This window comes from Mus caroli, unplaced genomic scaffold (assembly GCF_978045245.1).
Source record: "Mus caroli unplaced genomic scaffold, Mus_caroli_1 scaffold_14, whole genome shotgun sequence".
In the NCBI taxonomy this organism is placed as follows: domain Eukaryota; kingdom Metazoa; phylum Chordata; class Mammalia; order Rodentia; family Muridae; genus Mus; species Mus caroli.
This window is the reverse complement of record NW_028227269.1, coordinates 108983171-108997438: the sequence shown is the minus strand read 5'-3', so window position 1 is coordinate 108997438 and position 14268 is coordinate 108983171. Positions and strand designations below refer to the sequence as shown.

General features: G+C 45.8%; 1 protein-coding gene across 1 annotated transcript in view; it reads right to left on the bottom strand.

The window, feature by feature from the left end:
• Tecpr2 (tectonin beta-propeller repeat containing 2) overlaps positions 1–14268 on the bottom strand; it is an 85927-nt gene that overhangs the window by 3713 nt on the left and 67946 nt on the right. The window contains exons 17-18 of the mRNA XM_021178973.3: positions 13811–13959; positions 7–148 (exon numbers count right to left, since the gene is read on the bottom strand). Coding sequence (XP_021034632.1) covers positions 7–148; positions 13811–13959 — 291 coding nt within the window. The remainder of the gene's footprint in view (positions 1–6; positions 149–13810; positions 13960–14268) is intronic.

Sequence of the window (14268 nt, the reverse complement as noted above, 5' to 3'; positions counted from 1 at the left end):
TCCTACCTGGCACATGCTCCCAGTCTGTCCCCACGGGCATCTCCTCAGTGATTCCAGTTCGCACATGCACATTCCATCTGCTATCCAGGGCCCACAACATCTGGTCATTGGGGCTAGAATGGACGCTGACCAAAGTGACCCCAGCAAGCTGGAAACAGGAAGGAGCAGGCCTCAGAGAAATCCTCAGAGAAGGACAATAGGTTTAGGGAGCTGGAGGCACAACAAGGTCAACCTCACATGAAGCTGTGTGGAGCAGCAGACATGAGGAGGAGGGGCAACGCTGGGACAGGCTCCTTGGTGGTTCTGTACCTGGCATGCTGTCTCACAGGAAAGAAAGACATTTACCAGGCCATCATCACAATGTCACACAACAAGACTGTGGGGTATCCCAGCAGACAACCAGACAATTTCAGCTGGCGACGTAGAAAGGCAGAAGAGGTCTGGATGAGGGAGTGAACCACTGTGAGAAGAGAGAGGCTGCAGGCCACAGGGCAGCAACAGCCCCACAGCCTGTTTGCATGCAGCCTGCCCCTGGCCACCTCACAGTGACTCAGCACAAGGGCAGCCTCCAGCATGGCAGCTCACCTGGACCCTGACCTTGTCATCTACCTGAAGGCTTCCTCTTAGCTCTAGCAGTCCACGTGCCTGTGCCTTTATGTCAGGTGACATTTCCTGCAGTATGGACCATGGCAGATGGAGGCAGAGAAAGTCACCAGGAGCTGGCTCCTGGCTGGGCACCAGGATGCCTGCTCCTCTGTACAGTCAACAGCTATGGAGTGTTGTCATTGTTTTATAGACGAGAACAAATCTCTCCAAAGTTGCTTGCTGTCCTAGAGCAGGCCACTCCATAGAGTAACAAAGTCCTCATGGTTTTTTAGGGCAGAGTGATCTAGAGTCCTTGGTTGGAGGAGGTGTGTCACTGTGGGGGTGGGCTTTGAGAGACCCTCTTCAGACCCCAGCACAAACTGCACTTGTAGTTGTAGGGTAGATACTGCAGAGAAAATGCTCAGGAAAAGGTTTCCTTAACAACTCTGACACCCTGTCTTTCCTGAGCAGGTAGGTAACAACAACTGGGACTGCTATCTGTCCACTAGATAGTGAGTTTGAGGCCAGCCTGGTCTACAGAGCTTCTTCTAGGACAGCCAATGCTACACAAAGGAACCCTGTCTCAAAAACAAAAAAAAAACAAAAAACAAAAAAACAAAACTCAACACCACCTCCCACCCAAACAACAAACAAATAAGAAACAAAGAGAGCCGGGCGTGGTGGCACACGCCTTTAATCCCAGCACTCAGGAGGCAGAGGCAGGTGGATTTCTGAGTTCGAGGCCAGCCTGGTCTACAGAGTGAGCTCCAGGACAGCCAGGGCTATACAGAGAATCCCTGTCTTGAAAAACAAAACAAAACAAAAGAAACAAAGAGAAACACTAAAGCTAAACCTGAAGGTTGTAAGGATGAGGCAGGAGATCACAAACCCTGGCAATTTACCAAGATTCTGTCTCAGAATGACAAAAACATGAAATTAGTGATGGTGAACACCTTTAATCCCAGTTTTTCTAGGCAGAGAGGTATGTGGATCTCTAGGTTCTGGGCTAGCCTTATCTAGAGTGAGTTCCAGGACAGCCAGGGCTACACTGAGAGACCCCGTTTAAACAACAACAACAACAAAAACATAAGATGAGACCTGGAGCTCTAGTTGAGTGGTCAGCACCTACCTGCTACCACTGAGCTCCTAGCACTATCAAACCATTGCCCAGCACTACCAAACCAACAGAGGTAAGGATGGAGGCAGAGGGGGATGAGTCCAAAGCCTCCTCCACCTCAGAAGCTGTGCTGTAGACATCATCCTGAACAGAAGGATTGTTATGGAGAAACTGAGGCCTAAAGGGGGTTTCAGTATACCAAGCACCTCCCTTAAACCATCAGGAACCTCCCGAATCTGAGGGAACTCCCTTAAGTTGCCCTAAAGGTCAGCTCCCTGAGGCAAGGGCATCTAGTCAACTGAACAGTCTGTATCAGCTCAGAGACCCCGAGAATTCTGCTCACTGCCATATACAACTTGCTTTCTTGACATTTTTCTCCTCACCGTGAGATCTTGGCAGTTTGATCCCTAGCAGACCTTTCTGTATTCCTGTGAGTTGGTATAGGAAGGAGGAAAGACTATTAAAAGGTTAGAGAGCAAACAAACAGGCAAGCTGGGGAACAAAAACCACACAGGGACCAGGAAGAGAGAAGATACTTCAAAAAGACCCTTAGGGTGCAACGAAGATGGCTCATGGGTAAGAATGCTTGTGTGTAAGCATGAGGACCTGAGTCTGAGCCCAGGACCCATGTAAGAAGCACAGCTGTGCACTCATAAACACAGTGTTAAGGGGGTGGAGACAGGAGATTGCTGGGCTTGTTGGCTGCTAGCCTAGCTGAAAAACGATGAGCTCTGGGTATAGTGAGAGACCCTGGAACTACTGTCTTTTGGTGTGTGTGTGTGTGTGTGTATGTGTGCACAAGGCTGCACACATTGCACACACACACAACATACAATGAGGTGCCTGTATACACACACACACACACACACACACACACACACACAATTATAATACAATAAAAGACTTTGAAAAAAATCAATGAAACAAAAAGTTGTTTCTTTGAAAAGTTAATTAAGTACAATCCATAGACACAGCTAACTAGAAGAAAAACAGAAGACAAATTAATAAAATTAGAGATTAAAAAAGGGATGTTGTGGGGCTGGAGAGATGGCTCAGTGGTTAAGAGCACTGACTGCTCTTCTGAAGGTCCTGAGTTCAAATCCGAGCAACCACATGGTGGCTCACAACCATCCATAATGAGATCTGATGCTTCTTCTGTGGTGTCTGAAGTCAGCTACAGTGTATTTACATATAATAAATAAATAAATAAATAAATAAATCTTTAAAAAAAAAAAAAGGAATGTTGCAAAAAAAAAAATACCTATGAAATCTAGGGGGTCATTAGGGAATGTTTCCAGAAATCTGTATTCAAAAACTCTACAGGAATTCTTAGATATAAGGATGAATTCTTAGACATATATGACCTATAAACCTACCTCAAGAACACAAAGAAAGCAAATGCTTTGATAAGAAATGAGATAGAAACAGCAATTGCCTCCCTTGACAGAAAAGCCCAGACCAGAGGCCTTCATGGTTTCTTTCAAAAGACCTTAAAAGCAGAACAAACAGCAAGCTCTTGAGGCCAGTCCACCAGGCAGAGGATCTGAAGGCTATCAAACACTCTATGGAGCTAGCCAGCATGAGCCTCCTACCAAAACCAGACAAGGACAAAATAAAAAGGGAAACTACAGACCGATTTCCCTGATGAACACAGATATGAAAATTCCCAGTAAAATACTTGCAAAGTGAATTCAAGAACATAGAAAGACATATATCTCAATCAAGTGTGTTTTCATCTAAAGATGCAGGAGTGGGTCATCATATGCAAACCAGTACACTATGAAAGAAAATAAAACTTGAGACCTGTGATTCATGTAATTTATACCCAAAGAGTTGTTTGTGAGCTTTGAAACCTGGGGTTGAGAACATAGCAGAACAGGCCAGGACATGCCCGGGCAGGCCTGTCATTAAGACATTCTGGGCGCTGCTTGGCCATAAAGATAAAGAGAATGACATGCTGGACTGGCCCGGCGCCTCCCTATCTCCTGCCCTTCTGACCTAAGTTAAATGTGATCTGCATGTACAGTCTGCTGGTGTTTAAATGAACCAATCATGTGAAACCGTGCCAATTCCTTCCCCAGCCCCAGCCCCTTTTCTATAAAAACCCCTAGCTTCCAAGCCTCATGGTTGAATCCACTGTCTCTCCATCTTTACATCAAGATGGTCGTCTGTTCATGATTCTTGGGTGCACGCTGGAGTTGAGTGGGGGTTTCCCCACTAGGTTCTTTCAACTACAGTACATAGATAAGACAGAAATCACATCTCAAAGATGTAGACAAGGCCTCTAACAAAGCTCAACATTACTTCATAATAAAAGCTCCAAAGAAACTAGAAATAGAAGGAATACACCTCAACATAATAAATGCTGTATTCAACAAACATATAGCCAACATTACATAAATAGAGAAAAATTGAAAGCACTTCCTCTGGAATTATGAATGAGACAGGATGTGGACTCTTCAATCTTGTTCAATATAGTTCTTGAACTCTTAGCTAGACTGCAATAAGCAAGATAAACAGATATGGTGACTATGGATAGGAAAGGAAGAAGTTGAGTTACCCCAATTTGCAAATGGCAAAGCTCAACCAAAAACCTGAACCCTAATGTATACTATAAGCAAAGCGGTAGGATAAAAAATTGATATTAAAAAACAAGGAGCTTGTTTTATGGAACTGGAAAGATGACACAGCCATTAAGGGCACTGGAGGCTAGAAGACTTAAGCCCAGGTTCCAGCACGATACGGGAGCTCACACTGAATGTAACTCAGCTCCAAGGGATCTGATGCTGACTGGCCTCTGCAGGCATCGGAATGAATGTGGTGAATATACATTCATGCAGGCATACACATACAAAAATCTTTAAAAATTTAGGAGCTTTTCTATAAGCTAATAACAAATTCGCTTAGAAAGAAATCACAGAAGCTGGGCATGGTGACACATATCCGTAATCCCAGCATTACGGGTGGGAGTAAGAGGATCATTACTTCAAGGTCACCCTTGCCTACATAGTTTTGAGACCACCCTTGCTACATGAAACCTTGTCTCCATGTCTCCCCCACTCAACTTGGCTTGTCAGTTATGAGCTCTTGCTACTTTTACCCATGTGGTGGCTCATACCGGCTATAACATACCTAGTTCCAGGGATCCAATGCCCTCTTCTGAATTCCAGTGGCACTGCATGACTGTAATGCATATACATACATGCAGGCAAACACTTTTATCAATAAGCAACAACAACAACAAACCTCTAACAAATATCAGGAGGAATGGGTAGATGGTTCAGTTAGTCAAGCACTTCCATACAGTGTGAAGACCTGAGTTCAGATCCCCAGCACCAGGTGAAAGCTGGGCATGGTAGCATCTGTAACCATGGAGACAAGCAGCAGCATCTGTAACCATGGAGACAAGCAAGTCAATCCTGAGGCTTCACTCATCAGCCAGTCTCGCTTATGTGCTGGCACCAGGTCAGTGAGAAATACTGCCTCAAACAAACCAACAAACCAACCAACAATAACAACGAGAAAGCAGAGGAGCATGATGCTGACCTCTGGGTTCCACATGTGCGTGCACAGGCATGCGTGCACAGAATGCACCCACGTGTATACACACATATATGCATATGCCATACACACAAAGTGGAGTAAAAAATTATTCATAACAGCATCAACAAACCAACAAGTGGGAACTGGAGAGATGTCTCAGAGGTTGAGAGCACTGACTGTCCTTTCAGAGGTCCCAGGTTCAATTCTCAGCACCCACATGGCAGCTCACAACTGTCTATAACTGCAATATCTGACACCTTCACTCAGACATACATGCAGGCAAAACACCAATGCACATAAAATAAACAACTTACAAAAGACAAACAAGTAAAAAGCAACAGTAGAAGATATAAAAACTCTAACAAGCTGGAGAGATGGCTCAGTGGTTAAGAGCACTGACTGCTCTTCCAGAGGTCCTGAGTTCAATTCCCAGCAACCACTTGGTGGCTCACAACCATCTGTAATGGGATCTGGTGCCCTCTTCTGGTGTGTCTGAAGATAGCTACAGTGTATTCACACACATAAAACAAACAAACAAACCCCTCTAATGACTTAGACATGAAACTACCACTCTGAAGAAACAGTGGAAGGCCCTGAGAAGATGGGAAGACCTCCCATGCTCATGGACAGCACAGTACAGTGGAACTGTCCATAGGACCACAACACATTGATGGCAGTGGAAGTTAAATAACATTTTACATGTAGTTTGGCTACTTGCCAGCTGTCAGCCTTGGCGTTATCACATTTGCTCTGCCAGGCCAAGTCTTCAGTGTAGGCAGAGCACACAGTACTGGATGGCCAATAACGCCACCACACAGAGGAGCTGGCTGGGGAAGGTAGCTCGACAGCTGAGCAAAGGAGATGGATCAGGAAGCAGCAGAGCCCTGCTCAGTGTGGGGTCCCTCAAGGGTAGGCACCTGAGGGCTCCTGTAACTCAACCAGAGAGCCCACAGTGCTATAAAAGACCACACTGCCGCTTGCTCTAGCTGTAGAGGCACCCCAAATACGGACGTAAATCTCTGCAAACTCCAATTCTGAAACCTGCTAAATACAACTAAAAATACTTCCCCAAGTTCTCCTAAGCACTGGCAAGTCTGAAAACTGAGTCATTTGTTTTGAGTAGTACTTTGTGAAAACTTCACCCTAAAGCCACTATCAGAGGGAGGCTTCAACAGAGACCAGGAAACAAAAATAGAGGCTTCTGCTCCCTTCATGTGCCCATGGTACCCTCTGTGTTCCACCTCTGCTCAGCTCGGAGGATGTCCCAAATGAGATATAAAGCCCGAGCAGAGAGGTGCAGAGGACCCAAGGGCTCACAGGCCACTCACAGTCTGCTATGGGTCCACACACACTCCCTCACCCTCACACTCAGAAAATCCTCCTGACTGTTGGATCTTTTAATGGACTCCTCACCATTCCTCATTCCTGAACTTTTTCATTTGTAGAAAAGTCCCTGTTGGTGTCACCATTAACCTGTGAGTGACATCAGTGAACTGAGGATGTCCAAGAGCTCCCTCATGGCTCCTGGAGTCAGCGTCCCCACACAGGCCTAGGGCCCTAGAGACAGAGGAGGGAGCCAGATCAGGTACCACACAGCCATGTCTGCATTCAGCTCTGCCATTTAGGTGGCAGATCACCAGAGCTCGCTGAGGGGAAGGCAAAGCTTACCCAGGGTCAGAACTGCTGCTCTGTCCCCAAGACAGGGAAGAGCAGCACTGCCAAGCAGTGAGTTTTACAGGGTGTTGTAAGTTGAGCAGGAGTGTGGCAGGACAGCACTAAGGGAAAAAGAACTGTTGTAGGTGTGTGTGTGCGTGTGTGTTCTGGGGTGGGGGCACGCTGGCCGTCAGAATAGCAGGAGGCTGTGGTTAAGCTGTTCCACTGAGACAAAGGGTCAAGCAGACTCCTGAGAAGTGTAGAACATTCAGTTTTCATTTTCCTGAAGGGGCTGGATGGGTCATCCATCTTGATGTCTTAGGTGACTCTATCTTGAGCCAGAGCTCTGGGGCAGCTCTATACCACCTCCTAGACATAAGGTCTCAGGCAACCTCCTGAACCACTCTGAGTGGGAGTCATCTTCTCTGTCACCTAGAGACAGAAAGCTGGGTATTGTGGGGCATGCTTATAAGCTGGTGCAGGAGGATCACTTCAGATTCAAGGTCAACCATGGCTACATATAGAGACTGCTTCTCAATAAAACAAAAAGCCAGGCATGGTGGCATGGTCACTCAGCACTCAGGGCGAAGAGGCTGGAGGATCAGGCACAGTAAATTCAAGATCAGCCTGTAGACAGGAGACCCCATGTTTTAAAAACCCAATAATGAATCAAACATAAAGAAAGAGGGGAAAGGAGCGGTTGCTTTCTGCATGGCCACCAAGGAGGACAGATGTGTGTAAAGCACTCAGGCTGCCTCAGGGGATCATTTGTGATAGCTCAGTGTCACCCCTAACTTTAGAAATGACAGTCAGGGGCTGGAGACATGGCTCTGCAGGAGCACTGACTGCTCTTCCAGAGGGTGTGGGTTCAATTCCCAGCACCTACATGACAGGTCACAGTGTCTATAACTCCAAGATCTGACACCCTCACACAGATATCCATGCAGGCAAAATACCAATCAATACACATTAGGAATGAATGAATGAATGAATAGATGAATGAATGACACAGTCAGTGCTACAATGTTAAGAACTCCACTAAGAGCCTTAGCAGAGGTGGCTAGAAGTAGGTGTGGGTCTCAGTAAGGCTCTGCCTCATAGTAGGGTTGCGTGCTGGACAGGTCTCTTAAACTGTTCTAAGCAAGGCAGCAAAGACATCTGCTGGTGAAGGAGGGAGAGCGTCCTCTGGTTTCTACTTAGGGGCAAAAAAATAGGATGAAGAAAAGGGTACTTCTTGGAAAGCGCGCGCACGCACACACACACACACACACAGAACTTCTCTCCTCTTACATACACACATACATACATACACACGTACACACACACACACACACACACAGCTTCTCTCCTCTTCCCCAGGACCGAGTGTGAAGAACACCTGGATTTACACATTCCCAGGCCAAGTGAATTCCTTCTACAGCACTGCAGTGTAGGAAGTGAGCAAACACAGCTCTGCTCGACAGCACTGCTCAACGGGACGGTGTTCAGCAGCCACTTGGCATCACTGCTTCACTCAGCACAGCTTTGAGGTCCTTTCACAGGACTTTATTCCATTTTAGCATTTTCCTGTGCCAAGCTGTTGATCACCTTCAAATCACTCCAATTAAACCTTTCTTCCCCCATTTTAGTTTTGTTTTCTTGAGGTTATTGTGGAATCAAGATGGAGAAAGGAACAGGGCCTTGTGGTTTGATACATGTCCCCCATGACCAGGATGAGCAGAGGTTCCTGTGGCAGAGGCTGGGGACAAGGTCTTTGGCACCATAATTGTAGTCTAGCTCTTTACTCAGCATGGCCACTGCTCTGTGCCCGAGCCTCACTCACAGCCCATTGCCATCACATGGCTTCCAAGATGCATCACTGTAGTCAGTAGAGCTGGGAGCTCTCCGTGGAATATCACTACCAAGCAAAGCTCTGTGCATAAGAGTGTGGGAAGGAAATAAGGATTAGAACAGAAAGAGACAAAATATAGGAAAACAATATACAAAACCAATAAAACCAAAGACGGTATTTTAAAAAGAAGATAAAGTGGACAAAGTCTATGATGAACTGAGAAAAAAGCGGAGCAGGAGGCGGCTTAGTGAGTCAGGCACCTGCACGTAAGCACCGTGACCACAGTTCAGATCTCAGAGCCCACATGCAGTCAGAAGCAGTAGTGCGCAACTGTAATTCCAGCCCTCCATGGAAAGATGGGAGGCTGAGACAGGAGAATCCCTGGAAATTCTCCAGACCAGCTGGCCTGCTGCACACCTGCTTAAACAAGGAGGAAGAGGAGGGACACTGGACTTCTTCATACGCAGTGTCCATATTCATGTGCATCAAAGTACACACATATCATGCAAAAAGGAAAGAAAAAATAAATTATTAAAATCAGAAATAAAAGAGGATATTCCTACAGAAATAAAAGGAAGAGAATACCATATATAAGAATACCATATGGAGGGCTGGTGAGATGGCTCAGTGGGTAAGAGCACCCGACTGCTCTTCCGAAGGTCCGAAGTTCAAATCCCAGCAACCACATGGTGGCTCACAACCATCCGTAATGAGACCTGACACCCTCTTCTGGAGTGTCTGAAGATAGCTACAGTGTACTTACATATAATAATAATAATAATAAAAAGAATACCATATGGAAACTGGATGCCAATAAGTTAGATGACACAGATGAACAAATTACTAAAAACCAGAAACTGCTCAATCTGAATCAAGACTAGAATAGACATAGTAGGTAAGAGCTGGGTCACTCACAGACTGGAGAGAAGGCTCGGCAGGTAACAGCAGCGCTCTGCACAAGCCTGATGACCTGCACTCCTCAGCTGGAGCCCACAATAGCAGGAGAGACCACCAGCTGAAAGCCATCTCTGATTTGCACATGTCCACTGAGCTCACCACAGCACGCACATATCCATTATACACTCACAATAGTAATAATACAAAATAGATAAAGAAAATAAAAATTGAACAACTATAACAAGAATGACAACAACAACAACTCTCATAAAGACATGCTCAGAACCTGAGTTGGGACTTCAATCCCCATACTGGGCAGCTCACAACCATCAGTAACTGGAGCACTGGGAGATCGAACGCCTCCTTTAGACCTCTTTGGGCACATGCATGGTAGATACCCACATAGACACATAAACATAAAAAAAAAAACTTAAAAAGACAAGTTGAATTCCAAAGGCAGAGGCAGGTAAATCTTTGAGTTTGGCCAGCTTGGTCTACATAGTATGCCAGTCAGGGCTACATAGTATGACTCTTTCCCAACCAACACACACACAGATACACACACACAAGCCCAGGCTAATATTATTACCTTGATAAATTCTGACAAATGCTTAAAAACTCCGTAACACCAATCTTCCATAAGCTCTTTCAAAACAGAAGAGAAGTATTTCAACAATGTCTTTCTTTAAAGCAGTGATGGGGACTGAGTGCAGGGCCTGCTGCATAGCTGGCAGGAGCTCTACTACTAAGTTATACCTCCAGTTACCTACAGAACAGGAAGGCAAAGACGAATGTTCCTCGGGAATGTGAAGGAAAACTCCTCAATAGTACCAGCAAAGCAAACCTGACAGTGTACACAACACACAGGATTATGCATCACCACAGCACAGCATCTACCACAGGAATCAAAGCGCAAGAGAGCTGGGTGTGGTGGCGCACGCCTTTAATCCCAGCACTTGGGAGGCAGAGGAAGGCTGATTTCTGAGTTTGAGGCCAACCTGATCTACAGAGTGAGTTCCAGGATAGCCAGGGCTACACAGAGAAACCTTGTCTCAAGGAAAAAAAGAAAGAAAGAAAGAAAGTACAGGGGAAGTTGTGTTCACTGGACTTGTTTTGGTGTTGTGACAAAATATCCCAGGGACCAAAGGAGGGAAGGGGCAGGTATGGTTGCACATGCCCGTTCTCCTGTTGGTACGAGTTCAGGGCAAGCCTGGTTTGCATACAGAGTGCCAGACCAGCCAGTGAGACCCATCACAAACAAACAAACAAACCCCATTTGACATGGACTAAAAATAGAAAAATTTAGAAAAAAAAAATTGAGAGGCCAGTGTGTAGAGAAACTGAAACTCACATTCTGCTGGCAGAAGGCAAACCGAAAGACCCATTGCAGAAGACAGGAAGTTCCTGTTTCTCAGAGAGCAAACTTCTGCAGGATCTCCCTGCACAACGGAAGGAAGCGTCTCCCTAAGATTTGTAGGCAAATGTGGATGGGAGCCTTCACAGCAGCTAGAAAGCAGAAGCAAGCCAAATATCCATCAGCTGAGGCATGACTGAACGGTGGTCTCCACTGATGGAGTTATTATGTCATAAAAGCCGAAGAACTGAGGTGTGCTAAGACACTGACGAACTCTGAGCACATAACACCCAGAGAATGAGGTCTGATGATGGCAGATCCTTGGCAGGATTCCACTGATATGCAATGTATAGACAAGGGAAGTAGCAAGTGATCAGGGCAGCCATAGGCTTTTGGGTTTGAGGTTTCTGAGGGCAAAGGAGTCTAATTGGTAGGGTCTGCTCTTGAGATGATGAAAGTGTTCCAGGATCGCACAGTGGTGAGGCACAACTTTGTGAACACACTAAAGACAACCTGCAGTATCACAGAGTACACTAGAGAAGGTAAGTTTTATGCTATGTAGGCAGGTTTATGTAGGCCTGGTTGTCCTCCAGACATGTAGACTAGGGTAGCCTGGTCACTAGTGGTCCGCCTGCCTCTGCCTCTGAAGGCTGGGAGTAAAGCGTGCAATAGCACACCAACCATTTCTTTTTGTCTTTTTGGTTTCTTGATACAAGGCCCCACTTATCCCAGGCTGGCCTTGAACTCACTACATATTAGCTGAGGATGCCTGTCAACTCCTTTTATTTCTACTTCCCCAAGTACCAACATTAGCACATCTAGGGAGACTGGATCTTACTCTCAAGTTGCCCACAGTGACCCTGGTCTTACTCTGTACCAAGGCAATCCTTGAATTTGAGATCCTCCTGCCTCAGCCTCCTAAGCAGAGAAGGTTACAAGGCTGTACTATCAGGCCTGGCTGAATAATAACTCTTAAATAATATAAAGTCATCAGTAAAAGAAAGACGAGAAGGGCTGTGTTGACAGAGTGGAGGAGGCCACCCACAGGCAGGTTCCAGGGACTTCAACAGTGCAGCTGACAGCCAGCATCCAGGCCAAGCACGTGCAAGTGCTGAGAGTTCCTGTCAGGACGGCTCCAACTGACATGGCCGTCCTGTGCTCGGTGAGCTGCTACATGCAGAGGAAGTGCAGAGCAGCGTTAGGATTCATTCTGTTTAAATTACTCTAGATTCTTTCCCGCCTCCATAAGGATGTCTTCCTGCCCCGTTCTCTCTAAACAAGGTAACTTTACATCTTTTCCAACAAAGCTACAGAACACAGATGAGCAGAGCCTGAGCAAATAACCCTGGAGGTGTGATGGCCTCCCACAAGTTTTTTTTTTTAAAGATTTATTTATTATTATACATAAGTTCACTGTAGCTGACTTTAGACACACCAGAAGAGGGCATCAGATCTCATTATGGGTAGTTGTGAGCCACCATGTGGTTGCTGGGATTTGAACTCAGGACCTTTCAGAAGAGCAGTCAGTGCCCTTACTCACTGAGCCATCTCACCAGCCCCCTCCCACAAGTTTTTGTTTGTTTGTTTTTTGTTGTTTTTCCAGACAGGGTTTCTCTGTGTAGCCCTGGCTATCCTGGAACTCACTCTGTAGAACAGGGCTGGCCTTGAACTCACAGAGATCTGCCACCTGTCTCCCAAGTGTTGAGATTAAAGGCATGGGTCACCATCACCTAGCCTAAGGGTTTTTTTTGTTTGTTTAAATTATGTGTTTTATATGTGTACGTATTTCTGGATGCATTTCTATAAACTACATGTGTGCCTGCTGCCCAAGGAGGCCAGAAGAAGACATCGGATCCCATTAAACTGGAGTTAAGGATGGCTAATGAATCACCATGAGGATGCTGGGAATTGAGCCCTGGTCCTCTAGCAGAGCAGCCAGTGGTCTGGACCACTGTGTTCTCTCCTCACATAAGGTTTAAGAGAAATATACTTAGTACATGAACCAAGCCTATTTATTTCAGTCTTCTAGAGCAACTAGCCAAAACAAAACAAAAAAAACCAAAACAAACAAATATCCCAAAAACATGTCAGAAGACCCTATAGACTGAAAGCCAGGAAGTAGATTTTAGGATGGGGCAGTGCTGGAACTGAATCCCCACACAAAATAGACAAACGCTTCATTAATCCTGGAAACAAAATTCTTTTTTTTTTTTTTTTTTTTTGGTTTTTTGAGACAGGATTTCTCTGTGTAGCCCCGGCTATCCTGGAACTCACTTTGTAGACCAGGCTGTCCTTGAACTCAGAAATCCCCCTGCCTCTGCCTCCCAAGTGCTGGGATTAAAGACGTGCACCACCACGTCCGGCGGAAACAAAATTCTTAAGTCTAGGAAAGGCACTCACAGAGCACGTGACCCAGTGCAGTGACCCAGCTCAGTAGTTGAGTGCTTGGCATTTGTGAGACCTGAGGTTCAATATCCAGCGTTGCCAGGGGAACAGCAAACCGACTAATAACAGATATCTCCATGGCAATACTTTATGCAAATTTTACTTTCTTCTTTGTATTTTTGAATACTGTTTAACATTTTTTTAAAAAATAATGTTCATTTGGTGACAAGTCAAAAATGTTTTTATTTTAAGAGGGGAAAAGCTTGTGTTATTCAGATAATCTCAAATAACCTGTTCAGCTCTAAGCTTCCCAAATACCAAATTCCAAGCTTTGAGTGCCAAGCAATTGAGCACTCACAGGGCACAGCTCTCCACGCACCCCTGGCAGTTGTCCCAAACTGTCCTCTTCCTACCAGGCACGTTCTTTCAGGTTGGCTTTGCTTACCTGGACAGGTGGCTCAATCATGATCCAGGCTGGAAGCATCAGGCTGGGATTCAGAGGCTGGGTTCCAACCCGGAAGTAAACCCCACCCCTGGAGTCACAGGCCCAGATATGCTGATGTCCACATGCCAAGCTGGTCAGTTTCACAGTTCCTACAGTGACAGGAAACACACACTGCAATTAGTTTGACAAATGACAGACCTTTCAGTTAGTGTATAAACTCTACTTCAAAGAAAGACAGGAGGTACAGTCTCCAGCTGAAGGCAGGTGTGTGTCATCTGGTTGTCCTTCCACATCAGTAGGAACACTGGCTTCTCTGCCAGGTGCCTCAGAGCATCCTGTGAAGGCTGCTGGCTAAGTAGCTATGATGCCACCAAGCCAGGGCATCCGCCACTAACTTATCCAACAAGTGCCCACTGCTAGTAAACTCTCCCTGTGGAAGGGGCTCATACTTACTAAAA